The sequence below is a fragment of the Polyodon spathula genome, chromosome 12, assembly GCF_017654505.1.
Source record: "Polyodon spathula isolate WHYD16114869_AA chromosome 12, ASM1765450v1, whole genome shotgun sequence".
Taxonomy (NCBI): Eukaryota; Metazoa; Chordata; class Actinopteri; order Acipenseriformes; family Polyodontidae; genus Polyodon; species Polyodon spathula.
In genome coordinates this window covers 28,165,799-28,192,221 of record NC_054545.1, presented here as the reverse complement: position 1 = coordinate 28,192,221, position 26,423 = coordinate 28,165,799, and the positions used below count along the sequence as shown (strand labels likewise).

The 26,423-nt window shown below is 36.4% G+C and overlaps 1 protein-coding gene across 3 annotated transcripts in view; it reads left to right on the top strand.

The window, feature by feature from the left end:
- LOC121324425 (protein diaphanous homolog 1-like) overlaps window positions 1-19,538 on the top strand; it is a 136,428-nt gene extending 116,890 nt beyond the window's left edge. For all 3 annotated transcript variants that reach the window (XM_041266282.1, XM_041266283.1, XM_041266281.1), the window contains 2 exons: window positions 1,056-1,145; window positions 18,068-19,538. In XM_041266282.1, the coding sequence (XP_041122216.1) occupies window positions 1,056-1,145; window positions 18,068-18,252 (275 nt within the window). In that variant the 3' untranslated portion in view covers window positions 18,253-19,538. The remainder of the gene's footprint in view (window positions 1-1,055; window positions 1,146-18,067) is intronic.
- The last annotated feature ends 6,885 nt before the right edge of the window (window positions 19,539-26,423 follow it).

Below are 26,423 nucleotides of genomic sequence, written 5' to 3'. Positions count from 1 at the left end.
TGACCCTGGTAAAAAAAAAAAAAATTAGTAAGTAGATAATACATTAAAATAACAGGACCATTGAATTACCCCCTGTCACCACTATAGTTCACACTAAACGGCAGGCTGGAGTGCCACCAGCCAGGCATATTTCCCCAAGAGTGTTAAAACAGGAAATCCAAAGTATCATGTTCAATTCATGGCAGCAGAGGTACTGTATTCACTGAGTGTGCAGCACATTGCATTTAGGACAGACTCAAAAGGGTTTGAACGTACAGCAGTCTTACCCTGCCACGTTTCACTTTAAGTTCATAAACCTCAGTTACAGTATCATTTAATGTACTTTTCTCTCTTCTTTCCATATTTCCTTGTCATCATCTGCAACGTTGTAAATAGAAGTGATTACTTACAGTTGTTATAATAATGCCAACTTCTGGAAAGGTGACTTTGAACTGCTTGTCAGGAAATTGATACTGTAATACTGCCTTACTGCAGATATTCAGAGAGTTTCAACTGAATTTAAAAAAGAAAAAAAAAAACTGCAGAGCACTATAGAATTGAATATTCCCCTGTGATTTAATTAGCTATGATTTCAGAGTTCTGTCAATAACCTAATGGCACGGATAGAATAGAAAAGTGCATCGATTCATTTAAAATACCAGTACAAGCAAAACTTAGCTGCATTGTAAAATCTGGTCTCACATTTCTGACCCCTAGAAAATTATAGAAATAACCATTTATTGTGATCTTTCTTTACTTTGATTGTTGCCATAACGATGGTTGTAGTGCATGAAATTAGGCATAATTCCAATTCCTTTTAATTTATGTATATTTGAGCTTGAGCTTTTTTTTTTTTTTTTTTTTTTTTTTTTTTTTACATTAGCAATTAGCATTATGCCTTTAGAACTTGTCAATGGTCTTATTGTTGTCGTGGAAACTGAAAGTAAAGGAGCTCTATTGACAACAACACTATTGGACAAAATGGAAATGAATGTACTGTAATACATATTTCTTTGGTTCCTTAAAGGAGCAGTATGCCTGAACACTTTTTTTGACGTTTGTTTTCTTCTCTACAGAAGGTGACGAAACTGGAATTATGGATGGCCTGATGGAAGCCTTGCAGTCAGGTGCCGCCTTTAGGAGAAAGAGGGGCCCTAGGCAGTCGGGTAAGTGTCTTTCATTCTAACTACAGAACCAGCAGTCTGGGGTGCTGTACGCTCACAGAAGCAGTGGTTCTGAGAGAAGCTTGCATGGTGCATTGGTGAAAGACTGGTATCTACAAGGACCGTATTCAACAGTTTGAGACCTGAACCTTCCGCTATATTCTGTAATGTTTTCTAATGTTGTGCTGCAAGAATCTGATCGATACATCTGTACATTACCTGCATATAGTTTGTGTTGGTATTGGGATTATGCAGCGTATAATTGTCCCTGAAATCGATGGCAATGCATACACCATAAAACTTCCAGAACCTTATTTACAGTGTTGCATACAGCTCTTGAAGGCAATAATATTTTTAAATGCAAAGTTTTCTTTCAACAGTGTTTTTGTGGGCCAGGACTAATTTAAAGCAATCATTCAAAGTCACGGTGTTCAGCCATATCATAAAATGAAAACCAGTTTAAAGTAATTGGGTTGCGTCAGAATCTGAGATGGCCTGGAAGTGCATGTAGACCTCTCAGGCCATGTTTATTGATCTATTGGAGTTTGTTTCTCAGGTCACGTACTGATAAAGGACTTGTGTCATCGATTCCTTTGCCCAGGGGTGGTAAAGCAGAGTGTTTGTTCTAGTTCTGTATCAGAATATATAGGACTCATCCTACTCCGCTACATTAATAACAATAATGTCCTGTATTTTATCTCGCCTCTGCCACTGTTCTATAAACCCCATTCCTGTTGGACCTAATTAGCTTTTTATAAAGATGCAGGTTAAAGATTAGTTTCTCTACTCCCTGCCACCGCTCATCAGGGTGCCACTTTGCACTGGAAACAGTCATACATTTCAGGATGAGACAGGAACCTTTTTGATCTGACAAATGTGCACAATGTTTAGCCATCTGCTCCTTCCAGCCTATAGAGTAGACATTCTGTAGTCTTTACTAACGGATCCATACAAATTGAATTAAAGCATTTAAATCTGCTTTTTCAACCATATTGATCAATCTAACAGAAATATACTAGAAGGGGAAGTTATTAACATTGCAACAATAATGAAGGTGCATTCTCACTGAAGCAATAGTTTATGTGCTTAGAGAAAATATACAATAACCACAGCATTTTTCATTTACTTTCTAGATAATAAAGGGACATATGTAGCTCTGAAAGCGTGTGTACATTTTGTGTGTGAAGCCTGGAATAATATGTATTGTTGCCAAATGTCTGTTTTTGTTCCAGATGTGCACTGTGTAGCATTAGCAGCAGTGACTACAAATGATTTAAAGAGTAACCACTACATAACTTCCACTTATTAATAAAACTGGAACAAATTGCTGGCCATATTATATTGGTACACAAGTCACATATTTGTATGCAGATATTGGCTAGGTTAGAGTTGATCAATGGGGGCTGGTACATGGAAGCAGGAATTTGTATTGTGTTTTGCAGTCAGTCAGGCAGGTATGCCAAGGCAAACCAAACATGTCTACCTTAACAGTCAATAACAGTCACCAACCCACATGCAAAAGTACATGGTCTTCAGTCATTGTGTTACTTTGCTTGCCAAAGAAGCATTGACCATTGGGAGAATGTTGCCAAAAACAGAAGTCTACACTTTGATGGGATTGACCTCATTTACTTTACATAGAGTTTGAATTGAGATGTGAGCTGTATAAATGTAAAAATTCCTTCTTATTGGTTAAAATATCGGTCTCTAATTATTGGCAGACCTAAAGAATAATTTGAATATTCATTGATTTGTAACATTTGGGTTTTCGGAAGTAGTATGTGAATTGTGCAGATTATTATTTTTATAGGATTTGTTTATTTAGCAAGGCGACTTACAGAGACTAGGGTGTGTGAACTATGCATCAGCTGCAGAGTCACTTACAACAATGTCTCACCCGAAAGACAGAGCTCAAGAAGGCTAAGTGACTTGCTCAAGGTCATACAGTGAGTCAGTGGCTGAGCCTGGATTTGACAGGGACCTTCTGGTTGCAAGCCCTTTTCTTTGTCCACCGGACTACACAGCTTATTGTGTGCTGCTGTAACATCGTTTCCAATCAAATCATCTTGAAGAGAAAGGACATCATTGTGCTTTCATTCAGTGCATGGTTATTATACTAAATGAGAGACTTTTGAAATGCTGTATTTTTTAAATTATAACTGTTCTTCCATGTACTTTTCTCCGACCTTTTCACTGTATACAGTGTATCTTCCTAGGTTGTTAAACCACACTCTGCAGCTGTTCATTAGCTCTTCTTTCTCTGATTTGAAGGTAGTTTTGTTTCATAATTAGCACTGTTTTCAGTCTGCCTCCTAATTCTATCAACCCTCTTATTCCTGGGAACTTTCACAACTTAAATAGGTGGCATCTGCTCATTAATTCTGTCTGCCTCGGATCTGGAAGCTGGATTGGTTACCCAAACACCTTCTGCTGTCTGGCATATTTGGATGGCATAGAGTTTTGTCCTGCTGCTGTCCGAGGTGTAAACGCAAAGTCAGAGATAGACATGAATTTTGTAAGGGGATAATCCTGGCAGACTTGGAATTTTTACTAATCTGTCTGTCTGATCTTTAAAGGCGCTCTGTGCAGTATTCTGTTAGTCATTGGAGAAGTATTGATTTAGATGTGCGGTGATCAATTGTCAAGGTTAAGAGACGATTAGAGTAGCAGACCCCATTTTGAAACCTGGATAAGAAAGTGATATGGAGTGGCTCAGGCTGGATTGTGATGTGGTATTTCTAAATCAAGTCTTGCCTGATTGCATACAGTAGAAAATGTCTGACATAGACTTGGTGAGGTATGAAAAACATGCAGAATATTTCCTCTTAACTTACCATAGTATCCAAGACCTGGAATTTTTATGTCTGCAGATGGATGTCTATTTAATTACATGTGGAATAAATCCGAATTTAAACAGATTACAATTAATAGCCCAATTAATTTTATCTATCAGTCTGCATCTTGCATTTCCCACAGCAAGTTGCTATTGCTTCCTTAAAAAATAATACGTGAATAGCTGTGTAACTTTGAAATTGTCCAGAGTCTATCTTAATTATAAAGCTGAATATTAACATAATACTATCTAGCAACAGTACATTGAATCTTTATGTCGGCACCAACTAATATTTAAACTGGGGGAAAAATAGCTTTACGTGTGCATTGGATTGACACAGATGATGTCATATTGGAGATTTGCCCACATACCTTTCATTAGAGGCTTTAAGTCGCAGTCAGAGGATTATTAAACAAAGATAAATTCAGTTTGCTTTTGTATGCTGTTCAGCCCACACATAACAAGTTATGACACACTCCGCACAGCCCAGCTTGGCGCTGCCTCCCTACTATCTCTCCATGGACTGCTTATTCTACATGCTGTTCAGAGGGTTGCCTAAACTGTTTGTGCTTGTACTTGCATGTCATTCTCTGACAATGCATTCACTTTTTATGGCCTGTCATTCTGGTTTTAAGTATTAGTCCCCAATATAAGATGGTGAAGTCTACCTTTTTAATTAAACAGTTTGTCAAGCAGTTTGTCAGAGAAGTGAGGGATTGATGCACACTAGTCCATCCATAACTTTAAACAAAGTAAGTGTCCTTCATTGTTGTTCCTTTAAATGTCATAAGCACATCTTATCCATGTTCTTGTGCTATTTTATCAACGTGGTCAGTTTGGGAACTCACAATTGCAACCTTCTGTAACAGTATTCTATCTTAAAATAAATGTACTCATTTACTAAAAGTTGTATCTGCATAAGCTTTGCCAGTTCATGGTTTGATTGGTATTGGTAAGAGTTTTGAGAGCTTACACTGCTGGAGGCACCATTGTCTTTTTCATTAAGTAAAAAAATAGGTTACTGTTAATAAATAAAAAAAAAAAAAAAACTAGAATGCAGAAAGATTCACATATTAACAAGACTGGAAAGGCTTCAAAGGGAACATTAGCAACAAATGTCTATCCCCTTGATATTAGTATTCATTTAAAAACAAGTAGTATTGATCTCTCTCACACCACAGCTCTCTCTGGCTGTCTTAGAGCTTCCCTTGTCCTCTCTGATGTAGTGCTTAGAAACTAAATATTTAATGCCGCTCAGGTAATTAAATATGCAGGCACTGCGGAGAGGCTGTCAGGTTTGCTTTCTGTGGATAATTAAGGGCATGTGCTGTATGAAAGGAGCAAGGCCTTCATTCACTACAGGATCTAGAATAGGAACTGCACTGCATTTCCAGCTATGCTCTGGGTCAAAGCTTTACTTTGCCAGGATCCTGCAGGGCATAAACCCCAGTGTGTAGCATGAATCTGCTTTTGAGCTGAAAGATTAAAAAAAAAGCCATAATTTTGAATTACTCTAGGTACTTTTATTTCGTAACACAATCAAATTCTATACAGTATTTATTAAGTAACATTTCCTTTTAAGATTTATATTTTTATAGGTAATGAAATTGACATTTCCCAACTTCAGCGAAACCTATATGTTTGCACATGCTTGAATAAACTGTAAGAAAGTAGTCCAATTTGTGATTTTGTATAGCAGATTTGTTTATGCCCTTGGCCATTTCATTAGCAGTGGCACAGAGTGTTTTTGGTTGTCAATATGTTGGTAGGTCCAGGCAGTCGGTAGTGTTAGTGGTAGTAATGGTTTAGTATTTCTTTCTACTCTAGCTGTGAATTGAACTAAAGGACCATGCCATTTTCAATGTCCTTTCATGTGTCTTTTTTTTTTTTTTAAAGTTTTAGGTTTAAACAAAATTGTGTCTTGATTGTATCAATTCCGAGGAAGGCATATGACATTTGTATCAGTAATTGGAATAGCATGATTTCATGAAAATAGACATTTTTATTAAGCTGTGGTAATTTAAGATATCAAAGGAGTACTTTCAATATACTGCATTAACAAACAAGCACCTCCAGGTATGCAATTATTCTATATCAACAAATTTCTAAACTCGCTTTCGTATCTAACTAGACACTAACACACTGTTCTGTTAAACAAGGAACCCAAAAATGAATAAATATTTACGAAAAGCCAGCAGTCATCTTTTCTGAGTCTATATTAAAATCGCCGAAACAAAAATGAAATGAAAGGAGGAAAATCTGGAAATGTAATTGGATCCTGGGAGTAAAGTGAGCAGATGCTGTGAGTGATGTGTGCTCCCACACTGGTAGTTCAAGTAGTTTGACGCTAGACTAATGGCTAGGAAATAGTTTCAAGCTGCACAGTTGTTTGTCAAAAAAAACTAATTTCAAAAGTGTACCATGTTTATAAAGGTTGTATTCACTGTCACTGGGGAATCATTAACTTTACATTGATTAGCAACAGAGGATACATTTTTGTATGAATTTACTACACAACAGTGATTTACAACTTCACCAAGGGAAGAATACTAACCCATTCAATTGGCACATACAAATGCCAAAATATTGATTTATTTCCATATTCAGCTATAAGCATCAATACAGTATGGGTTTATTTTCTTAAGTAATTTTCTTGATTACCCATGCAAAATGAAACACAAAACGAAATGTTAGAAATTGATTTCTGTATATTTTTTGAGTAAACATAGACTGGGGTGGTGGTTTAGTTAGTTCAAACAGACCGCAACACTTTACCATTCTTTGGCTTCATCAGGCATAACTTTAAACATCATTCCAGTATTTTTTATATACAGTGCCTATAGAAAGTCTACACCCCTTTCAAATTTTGTTGTGTCAGTGCCTCAGAGTTTCATGCATTTAAATGGGGATTTTTTTCCACTTATCTACACACCATACTCCACACTGTTAGGGGAAAAAAAATCAGATGTTAAAAAAACAAAACTAAAAGATCATAATTGGATAAGTCTCCCACCCCTGAGTTAATACTTGTTGTAAGCAACTTTGGCAGCAATTACAGCTGTGAGTCTGTGAAATAGGTCTCTACCAACTTTGCACACCTAGATTTGGCAATATTTGACAATTCTTCTTTACAAAACTGTTCAAGCTCTCTCAAGTTCCTTGGGGAGCGTTGATGGACAGAAACCTTCAAATCATTTTCGATTGGATTTAGGTCGGGGCTCTGACTGGGCCACTGAAGGATGTTTACCTTTTTGTTCCTTAGCCACTGCTTTGTGCGTTGGGTCATTGTCATGCTAAAAGGTGAACTTCCGTCCCAGTTTCAGCTTTCAGAGGGCAGCGGGTTTTCCTCAAGAACTTCTCTGTACTTTGCTCCATTCATTTTCCCTTCTATCCTGATAATTGCCCCAGTCCCTGCCGATGAGAAACATCCCCATAACATGATGCTGCCACCACCATGCTTCACAGTAGAGATGGTGTTCTTTGGGTGATGCACTGTGTTGGGTTTGCGCCAAACATAACACTTTGCATTTAGGCCAAAAAAATCCATTTTAGTTTCGTCAGACCACAAAACTTTTTGCCACATGGCTACAGAATCTCTTCAGTGTTTTTTTGCATACTTCAAACGAGATTCAAGGTGGGCTTTCTTGAGTAATGGCTTCCTTCTTGCCACCCTACCATACAGGCCAGATTTGTGGAGTGCTTGGGATATTGTCATATATAAGGTTTGACCAGTCTTGACCATAAAAGCCTGTAGCTCTTGCAAAGTTGCCATTGGCCTCTTGGTAGCTTCAGGTAGATCAGTCTCTTTCTTGCTCGGTCATCCTGTTTGGAGGGACGGTCTGATCTAGGCAGGGTCTTGGTGATGCCATACACCTTCCACTTCTTAATAATCATTTTGACTGTGTTCCAAGGGATATTCAAGGCCTTTGATTTTTTTTTTTTTTTTTTTTTTTTTTTTTTAATACCCATCCCCTGATCTGTGCCTTTCAACAACTTTGTCCTGGAGTTCTTTTGAAAGGGCCTTAGTGCTCATGGTTGAGTCTTTGCTTTGAAACATACTACCTAGCAGAGGGAACCTACAGCAACTGCTGAATTTATCCTGAAATCATGTGAATCACTAAAATTGAACACAGGTGGAGGCCACTTAACTTGGTATGTGATTTTGAAGACGATTGGTTACATCTGAGCTAATTTAGGATTGTTATTACAAGGGTGGTGGACACTTACCCAACCAAGCTATTTCAGTTTGTATTTTTAATTAATTTTCTGCAGATTTCTAGAATATTTTTTTCACTTGGAAGTTATGGGGTAGGTAATTGAAAAAAAAGCTATTTTAATTCCAGACTATAAGGCAACAAAAGGTGAAAAATGTAAAAATGGGTGTAGGCTTTCAATAGACACAGTGTATGTGTGTGTCATAGATATATAGTTTGACGGGTATACAGACAAAGTAGTTGGGCCATCAGATTTGTAGACTTGCTGTATTTATATAAAGTCCCAATGAACAGGGAGTCGCTCTGGGTTTGTATAGTGTCTGCACTGTAATGAGCAGCCTATAACTCTGCATTAATGACCGTGCATGTTCAGTGTAGTTTTTAAAGTACTGGTAGGATAAAAACACTGTTTTAAATGTATTTAACATTGTCATACCATTGTGTTGTATATGCTTTTGCTGATAACAGACACAAGTACAGATATTTCCTTGAATTTTTTCACAACGGCAATATTTTCTTTGCCCCAGATTTGAAAGCACTCCATCCTCACTTAATCCTAACATTCATTCTCACTCTTGTTTAACCTCTGGTAGCAGCAGCTGCTTTTCTTCTCTGCATCTTTTATTGGCTCTTGAAACTGCCATTTCAGCACCAGCCATTAGACAATAAGACAGACCTGGGACAATAGGCCCAGCACAAGCCTTTTTGTGAACACCAGGCAACCCTAAAATGAGACCCTGCGCTGCATCTGAAAGAATGGACCCTAGGAGGCAGACAGGGAGGTGGGCAACCATGAAACTTGTGGCTGGTTTGATCTTTGACTTCCATTTACAATCCCAGCAGATGGCTTCATTCTGAGTTATTTTGTGTTTTCTTGAAGGAAAGGGGGGGGGGGGGGTGACACAGGGGGCAACAGGCTGCCTTCTGCTGAGCTAATAATCCACAAAAAGACACTGTTCCCTTGTAGCATGTGGTCTGTCTTAGTCAAATTGGGACCTCAGGCCTCTGCTCAAGCTTTGTACTTTACAACAATGGGTTAGTGTGCTTGTCACATGCAGCAAAATTATGCCAGCAACTTGGTGGAATAGATAGAGGCAGCAACATGTGTTGGGACAAAGATGGTACCCAAAAAAGTCTGAATATTTTTGTTCTTATTTTGACCACAAATAACACAATAAGCCCATCTGCAGAATTATACATTACCCAATTGGAGAGCTGGTGAATTTAAAACCCATCCTATTTGTGAGTATGTTAGAATGCCCTCAGATGTCAGTTGCTGTTAAAGTGAAGAACAGTTACACTGTACAAACTGCTGAGGGTGCTGATGATCAGAAAACACCACCTGTTCAAAGTTCTAAACAATTTTCTGTTAGCTGTTATATTGTGTAAGACAGTACTTATATTGACATCAAAGGAAGTATACAATACAGATATATCTTAACACACACACACACGCACACACACATTATATATATATATATATATATATATATATATATATATATATATATATATATATATATATATATATATATATATGTGTGTGTGTGTGTGTGTGTGTGTGTGTGTTAAGATTGATAATAGTCTCCCCTATTTTCATTTCTAAACGACATTACATCTTCCACCACATGTTTCTCTGCCAGGCATCTACTTGTCTTAAGCATACAATGATATTTGCATGCCATGCAATTAGCTCCATATTTTACTCAAATTGTAACTCTTAGTCCCTTTTGAAACTACTAAACTACTTTATACAATTTTAGCATTGCATGACTGTTTTGTGAGACCAACTTTAATTGTATTACATTTTTTTATTTATTGGAATAATAGTCTGTCTAGACCAGAGATTTCCTGGGCTGTTACTGTTTTGGTAAAAGAGACACACTCTTTAGTGTCCTGTTTTTAAAATGATCATTCGTAACATGGTTACAAGCTTACGTTTCAGGAGATGCTTTATATTGTTGAAACCAAATTGTTTTCTATAATGAAGTTAATAGTTTTTTGTCTTCCATGTATACACTTGCTGTCCATTTTGTTAGGTACCACCCACAGTTTGTCTTGAACCCTTAATTTGGTTCTACTGTAAGGCTGAATAAAGTCTTATTTGTACCTGAAAATTGTTGCTGATCAAGTCAACACAATCGGGACCTTTCAAGATAATTGGCCAGCCACAAGAAAACAAGTTTTTCCTTGTCCCATGTCCAGTAACATTTGTAGTGTTTTAAGTTGAGGGTGTCAGGGTGCCTGTACTGGTGTATACTGTTTCAATGATCCATAGATAAATAATAATCATATATCATAATATATCCAGTTCTGCAAGAGATTAGCATACAGAACTTCATCCTTTAAGATTGTTTTAATCAGGTTAGTTTGAAAGGAATATCACCCTTGTGTATTTTTGAAGGAATTAAAAAGGTGCAAATGAGAGGTTATCAGCTGCTCATTTATTAATAGCAGCAGGATTTTAAAGAAAAACATGTTTAAATTAATGTTACAAACCTTACCTAGTGACAGAGCTCCTGTTTTTAATTAAATGGTGCTGGGGAATTTTAAGTGATGAGTCTTTCCATGTTAATCTGCCTCTATATACTTTGGTTTTCTGCAGCACATATAACCTAACATGTTATTTTCTTTCTCTGTAGACTCCATGCTCTCCTTGTCAGAGTACAGTGAGGAAAACCTGGTAAACATTTTGTGTGTGTTTGAGTGTGTGACTAATCCCAGTTTATCCCAGACGACAAGAGTACAACTCTTAACCCTCACTTCTGCATCCAAAACAATGCAATACATTATCTGTAGTTGGATATGGTATAGAGGTACGTTGACAAATTATTGTTCAAGTACCATCGGCTGCTAATAATAATAATAATAATAATAATAATAATAATAATAATAATAATAATAATAATAAAGCCGTCACTTATGTTATAATGATAAAAGAAATGTCTTTAGATACAATACTATGTTTTGACTTAAACTCCGTGAGGACAAAACATAATTGGATATATTAACCTATATCTTGTTTAACACATTAGTATATATATATATATATATATATATATATATATATATATATATATATATATATATATATATTTTTTTAAATGCATGGGGGGGGGGGGCTTTTTTTTGAGGGGGGGGGGGGGGGGGGGGGGTTGTCAGGTTAGTCGGGTTCTACGAAGAGGTTCTTGCTTCTGTCTGAAGACTACATTGTGTGTCTCACATTGTATCAGATATGTAATGTTGTGCAGTTTGTACCTGTGAAATTGAGAGGTTCTGGGTGCTCATGCTGTGAAAAATGACATTACTCATATAATAGATAGCACCCTAGAAACCAGAAGGAATAACTAACATAAAAAGGGTTTGTTTGTTTTAGTGCTTTTGTGTACGGGATGCCATCTGCACACACATTCATAGCCGTGATTGGCTCTTCTATGTGATTTTATAATACCAGGTATTCATTCAGAGACAGATTCATTATTGTAGGCCTGCTTGTTTAACAGTGGTTTTCTCAAACAAAAGAAAACAAACATCCAAGATGCTTCATTCTCTTTTGAAAATGTAAAAGATCAAAGCTGATTTGATTCTGACTTGCATGAAACTGACTGTACAGTTTTACCTCTCAGTGATTCTGGGAGAAGTCGTAAAGTACATAACACAAAAATGTCTTTCCTTCATAAAAATAGGTAATCACTACAGGCTTTTGTATTCTGCTTTGATGTGGTAAAACATCTACCCCATTCAGGGATGAAAGCTAGATTTAGCTTTTAAAATGTAAACCTTTTTCAAAATAATTGCAAAGAAAAACAGGTGTGTGTTTTCATGTGACTACCAATGCACCAGACTATTTTGTACAAAAGTTTCAATTTAGCTCCAGTAAACCACTCAAGGGTTTTATTATTAGACTTCTATTCTTGATGACCTTCAAACATTAGCTTTATGGTGCCTCGATAGCAACAGGAATGGGTGGGCTTTAAAACATGAAGGTTCCTCCTTTGAAATAATGTTCCCCTTAAGGATTAACCTTCTCAAGAAAATGTTAACTGGTTTAATCTCTACAAGGCTATAATTGGATGTTCCTGAACTAGTCCAACAATGAGTCAAGACCTATGTAAGAAAATGTTCAGTTAACCCTCACGCTTCAAAGGTAGACCTTAAATATGCCTTTAAGTTTGAAAACTGCTTAATGATCTTCATTTCATGGGGGTCTAGTAAACTTTTATTTGGAGTTCAAAGTGCATGTCAGTCTAAAAAAGCCTACATAAATCTCATAGTGAGCAAAGGAAACATAGTGGCTGCCATTAAGATCATAGGGTTACAGTAAACCAGATAGAGCTTAAACACAGATCACATTCACTGGGTTCATGGCCAAAGCTGTGGTATCTCCTGTTTTCCTGGTGTCTCTTCTGTAACTCCCCCTGCTGGATGACTTGATATGCCTGCTAATATATGCTTCTGATTTGCGTTAATTTACTAGTTTTGTCCTTTTGTATTGAAGAATGCCATAACCCAGTCACCCATGGAAAACTGAATCCCCCATCACAGTTTATATTTGTTTAAACTCACTCCCTGTATTGGATTTAGAGTGATGAACCCGTGATTTAAAAGGGCTGGCATGACTTGCAAAATATTAAAATGTAAAATATATCTGCCACCATTATTGCACTGTATAACATCCAGCAATGGGACATGATTATCAGAAAACAATCCTGCTCCATATAATACAAGTACACAGTGGTGATGATCTTGCTTTAATTTAGTCTGGGGGTGAAAAATCATACGTTTCATTTATATATATATATATATTATATATATATATATATATATATATATATATATATATATATATATATATTTTTTTATTTATATATTCTTTTAACATCACACACTGAAGAGAGAGTGGTTCTTCACGTGCATCTTCAACTTACAACGCCAGGGCAAACAACTGGTAGTAGTAGTAATAGTAGTAGTAGTAATGTCATTAAACATATTGAGTAAACCAAGCAAGTTCTGGTAAAACAGCTGATTACTGTATTAGGTGCAAGCCCTATACATATACTGTGCATATCTAACAAACTGGGGCTTTCAGCAAAAGTCACAATGCTATAGTTTTATTTGACCGAAATATTTAAAATGTACAAAAGCAGCTAAATTGGAGTAAAAAGATTAAAGGTGAATTTGTGACAACAGGCTAACCTGACACCCTTTTGGAAACTGCTGTGTGATCACTTCTAATGATCGATTGCTCTCATTAAGTAGAAGGGTGAGTTCCATGTCTTGTGTAGTAACTCGCTGGAATGCTTTTGAACTCTCTGAAATTAGCCGGGAACTGCTAACGCCTCCTTTTTGATCATTATCCCACAAGGCCGTCAGAGGAAATGTAGTTTCTTAGGTCAGGGGTTAAAAACTAAAAACTGAATATACACAAGTATACAGAGCTGTATTCTTTTTAATGGCCAGAAATTAGCTTCAAATAACACCAGACATCCTATACACGGGAGTCACCTTTTAACCTTACTCAGGAAGTAACTGTGGAGAGGACAAAAATAATCATCTTGTCAATTATATTTCCTTTTCATTGTCTGTTTCATCAGCTGCTTTCTGTTGCCATGCAGATACAACAGCTTTTACACATAACAGCCTATGTTTCCAGATGTGCATAATTGAATCTAATAAAGAATAACATTTATGTGTGGTAACCAGACATTTACTGCGGTAGCCCACTGAAATACCAGGCACAATATTTCATTGATCAACACCCACCTACCACCACCAGCAAGCCCTTACAGCAATAGATTATGTATTGACTTTGTAAATGATAAAGTACCTGAGAACAAACATTTGTAATTTTAGAAATATTGCAGCTATGTAGAGTTTGTGTGTGCGTCTAAAAATGCACAGCACACATTTCAGGGGTGGTTAAAAACAACTCTTTCTTATTGAAACAAAACTACTCAATGATTTCTCATTTGTTCCCTACCTTCCTCCATCTTCCCAGTTAGACTAGGTCTGGATTGCTTATTGAAAATCCATCATAGTAACTGGCTAGTGGCTGCCATTTCTATGAAACCTGTCTTTAGTGCCAAGTATTAAAAATCCCCCTTCTTGTCTTGAAAGGCAGATTGCATTGAGATTCCTTAAGCTCTTAACTACGCAGACTTGTAGACAAAGTTTTATTTTCTTGTTGTAATAAACTGTTAGTCGTTCTGTGCTGTGATTGTGGAAGGTAAAGATATAAGATTGTGTTAATGTATTTTACATTCTTTATAGTTGCCTCATGATAAAGAAGAATATTGGTTTCCTCAACATTAGTCCTCTAGTTATGAGCATACCCACAGTGGTGTTGTAATCATGTTAACTTAAACGTCACTACATGCGTATGAGTTCATCCTAATTAAATGTGACATGTATGCCAGATTGTGGTTAAAGTTTAATGGAGAATGTGTAATATACTGTAGATTTACGGTAAAGATGTGGTGTAAATTAGATGTAGATCCAACTAAAGCTAATTTGTAGGTATATTATTAAATGTATGTTTAATCGACACAAAAGCTGTGTGCCATAATTGCCAATATATAAAGTGCAAATGTTTATACATCTACATTTTCTTAATTTGTGTAATGACATCTGAACAGTGTGGATAAGTAGATACCATAAGTATTGTTTGCCATTCCTGACATTATTTTTTTGTTTAACAAGTGTCTATTGTTATAAAGACAAGAGCAGGGTGACTGTGAATGATGCGTTTTAAATACTAAAAAACATGGTAATTACAGTTCACCATTTTAATTCCTTTAAATAAACCAAACTAGCATTTGATAACAGGCCCTTGCAAATATATCCTCTTTATTGGATTAATTTGTTATATATATATATATATATATATATATATATATATATATATATATATATATATATATATATATATATATATATATATATATATCCTTTCTGTTGTTCAGTTCTGAAAATTGAAGACTTTTAATCCATACATTATATATAAAAATTTCCGGTCAGTGTCAGGGTTTTTTTCAGTATCGCAGTCCCTGCCAGTAATTCCCTCTGACTTAAGTAAGATGGCAACATATCCTCAGGGTCTCTTTCTGCACAGCTTTATAGATCTGGTACTGTTTTTTCCACACAGGAAGGAAAGCTGCCTCTGTTTGTAAAAGGGCCTGATTAGGCAGAAGCTGTAGACAATGAATTATTAGGGGTATGTTTATAATTAAACAGGGCTGGTGTGTGGTAGCAGGGGAGGATTCATGCACCTACTACAGAAGCAGAAACTGCATCTGCTGAAAATTACAGGTTTTTGCCCTTCAGTCTTCTACCGCATTGCATCTTTCTTGGTAAAATAAGGGTTCCCCTCCCCCAGAGAGAGATGTCATAGACTATAACAAATATTCTGTTTCTGGAGGGGGAGGAGGGGTTGGAGTGGTAGACGAATAGGTTTGGTTTCCGCTTACAGACAGTATGTCTCCGTTATGTTGTCTTCAAGGGGTGTTGTATCTATATACATTTATACAGATATGTAATGTGAGAGTACAGATTACCTTCAATACCAGAAATAAAATGAACTCCAGCTCAGCAGTGTTTCAAGCCACAATGGAGTAAATAGATTTTACTGTAGATTTTACTGTTGTCTAATGGGAGTCTGGTCTTGTGTAAGCACTGTAACATAATGTGGCTGTCACTGTATACATACATATGGGTGCAGTAATTAAAAGCATTATAAGAGTCATGCAGCTCTGTTAAAAAATAAAATAAAATCTTAAAACACTGGTTTAAATCAGAATGACCCACTTTCGTGTTACTCCAAGTAGATAACTTCAGATATTCCATCAGGGGCATCTGAGTGCTTTACACCCATTTCACTACATCTCCTTGATAGATTATGTGAGTCAAGTCAACACCTCCAATGCAGTGGTAAATAAGTCACTGCCTGTCACTCCTAAGTTCTTTCAAAACAATGTTTTTTTTTTGTTTTTTTTTCCCAGTGTGCTGCCTCCTAAATATTGGAAAATCTAGACTCCCTTTTCCCCTTAATTTAGTACTAGGTGTTAATATTGTCCTCGTTTTCTTTAATCCCGATATATGTGTATAAGGTTAAAGGCAGTCAGCATCATCCAATGATAACAACAACCACCTTTTAATAAAAATGTCTGTGTGCCAACATTCTTTGACAAATTAGGAAACCCATGTGTGTTCTAAAGACATTAAAGATATTGAGCCAGTGTATCAGTAGTGGTTAGTACCAGAAGCATGGTGGATTGGCCTTGGATAAGTTTCTTTAGTATGTTGTGTTGTAGTACCTCTTTACATGGGGATGATATAGCTTGTTACATTTTAGATGGCATATGTCCTTTCTAAACAACAGCCAGAACAACATGTGGAGCATGTGAGGCCTATGGAACTATGGGAATGTTGCATGAATTAGTTTTGCAAAGGAGACAAAATAGTGCAGATTTCTGATCTCCCACAAACGTGCTCCTTTTTAAATATTTTAGTATTCTCTCTCCAGTATAAACACAGCAGTGGAAAGTTAGTTAGAAGTTTCCAGATTACAGATCAAAAGTTTTGTTTTTTCCAGCCAGAACTACCAGACTTTTTTTTCAATGCAGCTTGGCTTTAATGTGCTGCTGTTCTATGTGGGGTTTGCAAAGCAGAGCTTTCCATTGAACTGAAAGAATTCCAAACCATTTGTGTCATTTCAGGGGTGGGATTGAAACAGCTTTACACAATGCAATTGCTCTTAGCCTGCTTTTCTTAACCCTACAGTTTACGGCCTGCATTTTCCACAATGGGAAACGTACAGGCAAATCGCCTGCTCCACAGCAAATGTATGAAGAGGGCAATTTGCCCACAGTCTGAAAACTTGGCCCAAAGTGTTCATTGAAGGGAAGCTGCTTTTCAACATACTGTAGAGTTCTTGTAGAGAAAATTGCATTTGGTGCTTGTTAAACTGGTCAGCAGTGTAGGTGACTGTCTCTTTTAGAATGCATTAAGGTCTCATACACTCTGATTGCTTTAGTGCAGAAACTCCTCTTTTGAAATGCATTTGCATTGTGGCCTGGTTTAAATAAATAATGTCAGTGCCAACACCTTGTTAAAAACAAAGGCACAGAATGTTGCACACAGAAACAACTTATGGTTCTCATTCATTTCACTTTCATCCCCAGCACACCCCTCTAACATGATTGCCTCACTTTTTTTTCATCTTTCACAATTACTTTTCAAAACTGTAACAGATCTTTTTACTAGTGAATAATATGTTTGTTTCTTTTGCAAAAGTTGGGCCACAGAATATGTATTTAACTCCCCCACTTCACTCCCTGATCCGATATTACCTCAAAAAAGCCACCTCTTTGTAATGCATCTGGCTTTTTAATAATTACAGTCAGTAAGATTTGTGTTTTCCAGCAGATTGGATAGTGTATGATTTAATGTTGCTGTTCCAGCAAAGGCTTTGTTGCCTGGTTGTGTAAGTGTGATCTGGACACTGCAGAGACTGTTTCACACTTCTGTACCTTTGGCCCATTCCTCGCATGCTAATTACCCGCAGATTTTCTTTTCAGAAAACAGAAGGCAAAAGCAGCTGGCCTTGGCAAAGAGGGAGTAACAGAAGTGTTATCCAGAACCATATTATTTCCCCTTAGTTGCTTGAAAAGTATTTGAGAACCGGGGTCATAGTAAAACATACATTTATTTCTCCAGTCTTGACTGTCTCGAGAAACATGTTTTAAGGACCTTTGCCGAGCCCCTGTAGGTGCCTGCTGCCCTTCCATGCAGTGTGACTTGTGCATGTTACAAAACTGACCTCTAGAGCGCCAGCTGAATTTATTAACAATTTCTCAACCAATTTTCCTTTGTCATTCTAGCCAACAGAAGAGCTGGCAATGCTGTGACATCCCTCCTGGCCAAAGAGCTGATGCAGGAGGACGTGATTGACGCTGCACCACTGAAAAAGAAGAAAGAACAAAAGGTTAAAGAGAAAACAATGGCTGAACCAGAACAGGAAGCACTAGAAGATATTTTAGAGGCTGTGCCTGCCAGATCCAGTTAATAATGAATCAATTCAGAATGAAGAACACAGATCATGACTGCAGCCTAAGTGAAATGACTAGCTTCACTCAAATATCAGTGTGGGTTGTCTTTATTTGGTACCTGTAGTACAGGCTGTGGGTTCTTCTACAGGAGTTCTTTATGAAGATGGTCCATAGCATTCTACTTGGTGAGGGACCATTTCTTCTCATCATCCCACAGTATGGATGCTGAATGTTACTATTTACACTGGATTGGGGTTAACTTTTTAGTGGCGCCTAACATGCTTATACATACCATATTTTATCATACAATCTAATTTATATCTGTGCATATTCCAGACTTTACTGTTTCTACAAACTTTCTGAGGCCTATTATCATCCATAAACACTTTTTTATTAGCATAGAAATGGAATATTTAAAATTAACTTTAATCTTGTTGGTCAAATTAGATTAAACACTGCAAGGGACAGTTTTGAGCAGATTGTGCTGGCTCACTGTTTGGCTGAAATTGACTAAAAAATTGTTTTTCAGGTTGCTGATTTAAAAATACTGTAGGGTACATTGTAAAGTAGATATATTTAGTTATAACAAGTGCCAATCTGCCTTACATCTGCACATATTTCAACTAATACAATTCTTTTCAAATGAAAAGGTGCTGATAAGAAAGTAGACTTCCTCATCGATTGTTTTATAATGTGTTTGTACTTGTTTACTGTATTTGGCTACCATAGTCGGGTACCTCTGTACCTTTGGGTACTTTTTTGTTTTGTATGTCTTATCTTTTTATGAAGTAGTTTCTTAAACATATTTATACAAGCACTGGATAAAAAAATATATATGTGCATCTTCTCGGTAAATTGCATACTTTCCTGTTGGTTTTTAGTCAGCTTCAGCCATAAGTTGACATGTTCACAATGGTGTGTATTCCCTATAAAGCTGTGAACATGTGGTTGGCTCCCAAAACTGAGAAACATGCTTCCATGAAGGAGGAGGAGCATAAACTAAGACCTGAAGATGCGCGTTTCATTTTGGGGGTCAGACTTGGAACAGCATTATGAAACAAACTTATATTTGAAATAGAATTGATTTAAAGAGAGAAAAATGTGAGTTTTATACATATAGTATAAAAAAATGTTTAAATAAAGTGAAAAACATGTTAATGGGATTCATATCCGGGGGTTTATTAAAAAAAAAAATCCTTTACATGTAAGGATATACAGAGACGCCCAGCTTTGAAATTCATGTATAATATATTCAGCTGTATAACTTGGTATTCTGCTCAAATAATATACAAACCTTATCCAACTTGTCTTGAGTATATTTTTTGTCAGCAAAGTGTGTGTGTGTTTGTCCTGTCCCCCCCCCCCCCCCCCCCCCCCCCCCCCCCCCAAAAAAATGTAATTACTGATATTGTTACCATGGGCTACTTAATTCCTGTATTGCTGTTCTGGATTGCCAGTCACTTCATTTGTGCAAGGGATGGACATTTGTCAGGAATACTACTGTTTTTTTTGTTTTTTTTTTTTAATATATATATTTCAAATTCAGTATTAATACAAAAGTGTGTAACTTGGACCATGAATTGAATCACTTCTGTTGTAAGTTGATGACAGACAAGAACCTTGCTGTTTTTATCCTTTACATTATTATTTTTTATAATGGTCAAAAGTGTTGCTGCAAGACTGCTTTTTTATGGTGGTTAGGAATGGGAGCAAGACAATAACTGTTCATAATATCTCAGAATGTTTCTCCCTCTGTGCTGTATTTGTTTTTTCCCCTTCTCTCCATCATTCCTATTGTTGCGGGAACATGAAGGACAAAAAATTGCAAACCAGAAGCTCATTGGAGACAATCCAAAGATACGCATTTTACAAGCTTGCAGAAAGAAAACAATAATTTCTGGTTACTGTATGTATATGTTTGCAGTAGGGCAGGATATCAAATTCCTGTTATTCTGTTAACGTGCGTTTGCAGCGTGGTTGTTTTTTTTAGGTTATTTTTAATATCATCAGCTTGCAACACCAAATGACAACTTATTAATAACCCTGCAGCTGCAACTTTAGACTACTCCTGAAACAGAAAAACTGGAACCTTTTTCATCTGAAGTCTTTCTGTAAATAGGCATCTGTTTATAAAGGACTTACGTTTATGTATCACTGCCACATAAGGGGTTAAATTGAACGAGAAGAGAAAAGGCAGGAAGTGTTTCCTTTACAGAGAGCTAGAGTTTGTGATTTATTAAGGAAGCACCTGGGCATGAGGCCCAAAAAATAAATTGCACTATTTGTTTTTCATGACTTCTGCCAGAATTCTTTAAAAACAAAGTTCTCTTGTTTTCTTTAGAGCTTTCAAGTCTTGGCAAACGGAGGGTGGTGTTCAGAACAGGAAGCTGATAGATGGCGCTATAAGACCACAAAATGTAGCCTGTAGCTGGTTATTGCAACGCCCTCCAAACTTCCTGTTTTGTAATATCCTCCTTTGACTGTTTAACAATCCTTGCTTTGGGCAGAGTAAACATGTAGGTTTTGTATTGATAAGTTTATTACAGTGGCCAACAAATAAATGACTAGATTTCTTGATATTCTGGTCTGTCCCTTGGTAGTGATTTTAAAAAGTGACAATCCAACAACGGTAAGTACATGTGAACTATAACTAAAGTAGATGCACGGTCATAACAGGAGGATAGAAAATAATTTCCAAAATGAGCCCTCTGTAATCAGTGCTCATATTATGTTCTTAGTTAAATATATTAATATTGCACAACCATTTATTATCAATAATGATTATAAATGATTGATCATTTCTAATGTAGAGAAAATGATCCAGTATGGCATGTAACCCATATCCACCTGCTATGCGAAATATTTAACAAAAACAGAACATTTTCCTGATATACTGTAGTGCCACTAATACATTATTTTATTGTTGTATTATATTAACATTCAAATGCCCTTTGCTGCGTATTAAAAAAAAAAAAACACTTAAAAATGCTGTACAGCATTTGACTGTCAATGTATTGATAAGGCCTGGGTTAAATAGTGGTTTGGAGTTGATGTGATCACATTTCATGCATCATGCACACAGATGTGTCCATACTACTACAGTTTAGTAGATTGGTGCTGTTATTTGTAACTTTAATACTACAATGTTTAATTGATATGCTGGTAACATCTAAAGCTGCAAGGTCATGTGTTTCTGGAAGCAATCGACTGCATAAATCTTTTCTGAGAGGTGCTGGGTGACATAAGCCGTAATCTCAGCAATGATGTCATTGGACCTTAGATGTCAGAAAACAGTCAGAATCCAAATAATGCAGTCAAGAAGATATTTATTCATAACCTTTAATGTGTTTTTAAAAAGTCCTTGGTATTGGAAATTTATCATCAAGCGTTTTAAAGAGCTGGTTTATCATTAGGCTCAAACTGATAACTGGAACAGGCCACATTATATGCTACATATGCAAATGTACATAAGAAACATTAGAGATTTTAATTTTGAAACATTAATACTGGAGGTAAAGGATGCATTTTTGTGGTCTGTAAACCTCTGGTTGTGATCTCACATAGGTTTCCAAACCCTTGACCACTTAGAATGCAGGTGGTCATTACACACAAATAACACAAGAGCAAGAAATATGTTCTGTGGACCTTATCCACATACTAATATAAATCCTGTACCACTCCACATAACTTGTTTTACAGTACAACCACTGAGTATTTTTCATATGTTTTAAATAAAGCTTTTGCTATATATAAATAAACAAGTGTTGTAGTTTTAGATGGAAGGGCCATACAATTAGTTGTAAAACTACACTTTCAACACAGCATAGCATGCTCAAAATTCTATTGATAAATATTTTCATGAACATAATAACTGTTGCCTGTCCTGCTACAGAAAGTTAATTCACATTTGTACCTTTTTTAAATTTTTTTTTTTTTTTTTTTGCTAACTTTTTATCGACTGCTACAGTTATAATTTTTGGATGTAAGTGTAAACAATGTCTTCTACTGCAATGGTTCAACTACTGAATGAAAATTATAGCTATTTTAAAGGGCCTCCTCTTGTCTGCTGTACAAAGATGATTTCTTACTGCAAAGGGGATGAAGTAACTACTGTACTATTTTGATTTACACCTTATCACACACAGGTCATTGCTGGTGAAACATGTTTCTCCACAACTTGGTTTCTTTGACTAACCCCAATAGCGCATTTACCAGGATGCTTCTGTTGTGGTAATGTATTCCACACATGACGACCCAGGCAGTCAAAACAACTTTTCAAACTACTGTATATGTGGTGGGAAAAAAAGCTTTGCAATTATATAAATTAGAATTGCTCTGTATGACCACATTTTCATTTGCTTAAGTTTTCACTGTTAGAGGTCAAACAAATAAACAAAAACATTAGCACATATACAATACAATTAGGTAATCCGCCTTGAAGAGAGTGTGTCTTTATAAAGATATAATGGCTCTTGAGATTGTAATTCATAATCATACTGCATGTAGTGTGTGTCTCTGCTGTACAGTATGTACCCACATACTATACAGATCAACATGTGTGTAGATCTTTACATACATCCTCAATAGTGACTGCACAGATGGAAAGCCGTCACTTAGTTTTCATTGTCTGATTTGATCCTCAACTTTGAGAGGTTTAGCAGATACTTCATTAAGACACTGGAGCAGCACTGAGCTCTACCTGCTTGAATTGGATTGTCCAGAAATCACTGTCAGATTACATACAAACCAGTGGCAGCTTGTGGATACAGATTCATAACCTGGGGATTTGTAGAAAAGCAGATTACCTGTACCTTTAAAATAAAAAATTACTGAAGGATGCAAAATAACATGTAAATAACAAAGAGAATCAATGTAAAATGAAATCTGGAAACTCAAGTGAAGGTGTTAATTTTGCTAATGAGTCCAATGTGTTTTAGTATTCTAATCCTCTAAAAGTAAAATGATTCAACAAAAAATAATTAACTTTTTTTTTTTTTTTTTTTTTTTACCTAACCCCAGAAGCAAGTTTATTTCAGTAAAGAATTTCCTTCACATCTCCGCTGTGTAATTATTTAGGTTCTATATGTACATGACAGTTTTTTTTCTACTTTACTAGCATTCTTTTAACCCAAAGGTGGGCAGGCATATACACAAGTAGTTTGGGTATTCGTAGCTAGCCAGGAATAACACTTTTTTTGCATTATATTGTATGTTTAATTGTGTGTAATATTGTAATAGCACGGAGGGCTATTGCAATTCATGTGCAATGACTTCTAGGCAGGGTGTGATATATGTACTCCATAGAGTAGCTACAGTTCTGAAATTAATTATTTTCCACCACTTTTAAGCCCTACTCATTAGTTTGAGATTGTTCCAACCTGTTTGTGCTGGCACAATACCATGTACACCGAGGCTGTATGTTTTGGGGTAGTATTGTATATCTTGAGAAAATACCTATTTTGCTATTACATTTTAAATATGTCATTTTGCAAGGTTGTTTTTCATAGAATATTTAGTTGTTTTCTCATACAGGGCAGTTTTTTGTTGTTGTTTTTTTCAATCTGTAAATAAAGGAAGTGTATTTTATGAATTGCGTATTGTGTGACTGTTGGCTTTTTTTCATATGTTTTCATGCAATCCTCTTTTTCTATTCATATTTCAGTGCAGTTTAATTGTGTTGCTATCATTGTGGTTGGCTTGGGAAGGGTGCACCACCAATCTACTCAAAAGTGGTAAACCAGTCTCCATTGCTACTGGAATACATGGAAAGGGATCTTTTAGTTTTGCTTTGTGTTTAGCATTTCAGAGGTTGTATATCAACTAAGAAATTTATTTTTTTTTGTTTCCTGCTTCTCGTGGTGATAGAAAAACATTTCTAAGTTTCCTGCTTGTGGTGATTAATTACCACAGTGTTAACATCATCTGTAATGATTTCAAACTGTAGAAAACAAAATTATTTCATAAATCTTACTTGTGCATTTCAGTTTGTTAAATTGGACTCGCATGTGCTGAAATAAACATGTTCTAGCGAGCAGGCATTTTCATTTTAAAACCTGATATGTGGTTTAGGTAGCGTTGCACTGCCTGACGCTTGGAATTGTCACCAATCCTTTCAACACCTTCTTTCCTGTCAGTCGCTAACACTATGTAACACAATTTTTGTTCCTGGGTAGTAAGTGTTATTTCCTAATTGCTTATGCCTCAAAAGTATAGAAAATGGCAATTATTCCCCACAAACTTTGCTTTTGTGACCAGGACAGTGATATTTTGAAATGTACCTATTTCCAATGAGAAAACGGGCGAATTTGTGTCTTTTCGTTCACATAGTCAGAAAAAAACAACATATGAATCCAAATTAACATGTATTTATACTAAAGTAATACAAAAATGACTACAAAAGATTTAGAAGTGAGTAGTTTTTCGAGATTTACGATTATACTGTAAATCACTTTCACAAATCAGACCCCAAATGTAGTCTCCCATCATGTTCTCGTTACACTGTCCTTGGTAGCGGCGTTCAAAGTCCAGTATATCCTGGTGGAAGCGCTCGCCCTGCTCCTCCGAGTACGCTCCCATGTTCTCCTTGAATTTATCAAGATGAGCATCAAGGATATGGACTTTGAGGGACATCCTACAGCCTATTGTGCCGTAGTTCTTCACCAGAGTCTCAACCAGCTCCACATAGTTTTCAGCCTTATGATTGCCCAGGAAGCCCCGAACCACTGCGACAAAGCTGTTCCAAGCCGCTTTCTCCTTACTAGTGAGCTTCTTGGGGAATTCATTGCACTTCAGGATCTTCTTTATCTGTGGTCCTACGAAGACACTGGCTAAGCTCTGACAAATTGTTTCATAAGGCCCAATTTGATGTGCAGTGGTGGCAACAGCACCTTCCGGGGGTCCACCAGTGGCTCCCACTTTACGTTGTTCCTCCCCACAGAGAACTTGGTCCGCTGTGGCCAGTCCCGCCTGTGGTAGTGTGCCTTAGTGTTACCTGCTGTTTGGCAGGTAAAAAGAGTCAATTTTCTTGATAGCGGTAATGGAAGTGAGCAGTTGATCTTCGGTGATGACAACAAATAAATACCAGTATCCCTGTTTTATGAATATTCTTTTGTGTGTGTGTGTAGCTAACCACATTGATTACCTTGCTTGTTATTAAGACCTTTGACAGCAGCCCATATCATTGGATGTTCTTCATTAATTCGTTGTGCAGAAACACTGCACTGTTCGCATTCCCTTGTCTTGTGTTTTCGCTGTTGTTCTGGGGTAAGGAATGTCCTTTGTTCAAAGCTGCCTTTATATTTCAAAGGGGGCTATAAAGCAAGGCTGTTGTTTTAGGACATGTAGAAAGTTCTGTATAAGCAAGGTCATTTAAAATCTGTCACACTTGGATAAGTGGAAATCTACAGGCATAGGAGAGACAGAGAGGAGTCTGTCGCCACCTCCTTTGCTTTGTGCTTTTTCCCTTCATCATAAAATAAACTAAATAAGCTCTACATAGTTGTTATCCTAATCATGTACCGAAACACAATGAGCACCAGATCTGTACACTAATTAACTGACTAGTTGAAAGGATAGATAATTACAGCAGGCCACTTTCTCAGGATTGGTTTTGTCAAGCATTTGTTTCTATGGTATCCATGTAGCAACCTCATCTGTGGTCTGTATTTAGAACCTGAAATGGATGATTATTCTTCCTATACTGCATCAACATTGCCTTGTTTAATAATACACAAGTGTGTGTGTGTGTGTGTGTATAAAAATATATATATATATATATATATATATATATATATATATATATATATATATATATATATATATAAATATAATATATAATATCAATCATCATCATCATCATTATCTTCAGTGTTTTTCAATCCACTGCTGGCTGAAGGCCTCCCCAAGAATTCTTTCACAAAGGCCTGTCTGCTGCGTCACTCATCCATGTTGCTCCAGCATGTTTTTCCTAATTTCATCTTATATATAGAGAGAGAGAGAGAGAGAGATGCATCTGTTTGTATGGGTTTTGCAAACTGATATATAATGACAAACTGTGAAATTGTAACCTGTAGCTAGAGATTAAATTAGGAAACACAGGATGATGTGTATTTGCTATTCTTTTCTATTGTTTTAATCATTACTTACCATTCTTCCTAAATAGTTCAGCAAAATAATATTCAAATGCTGG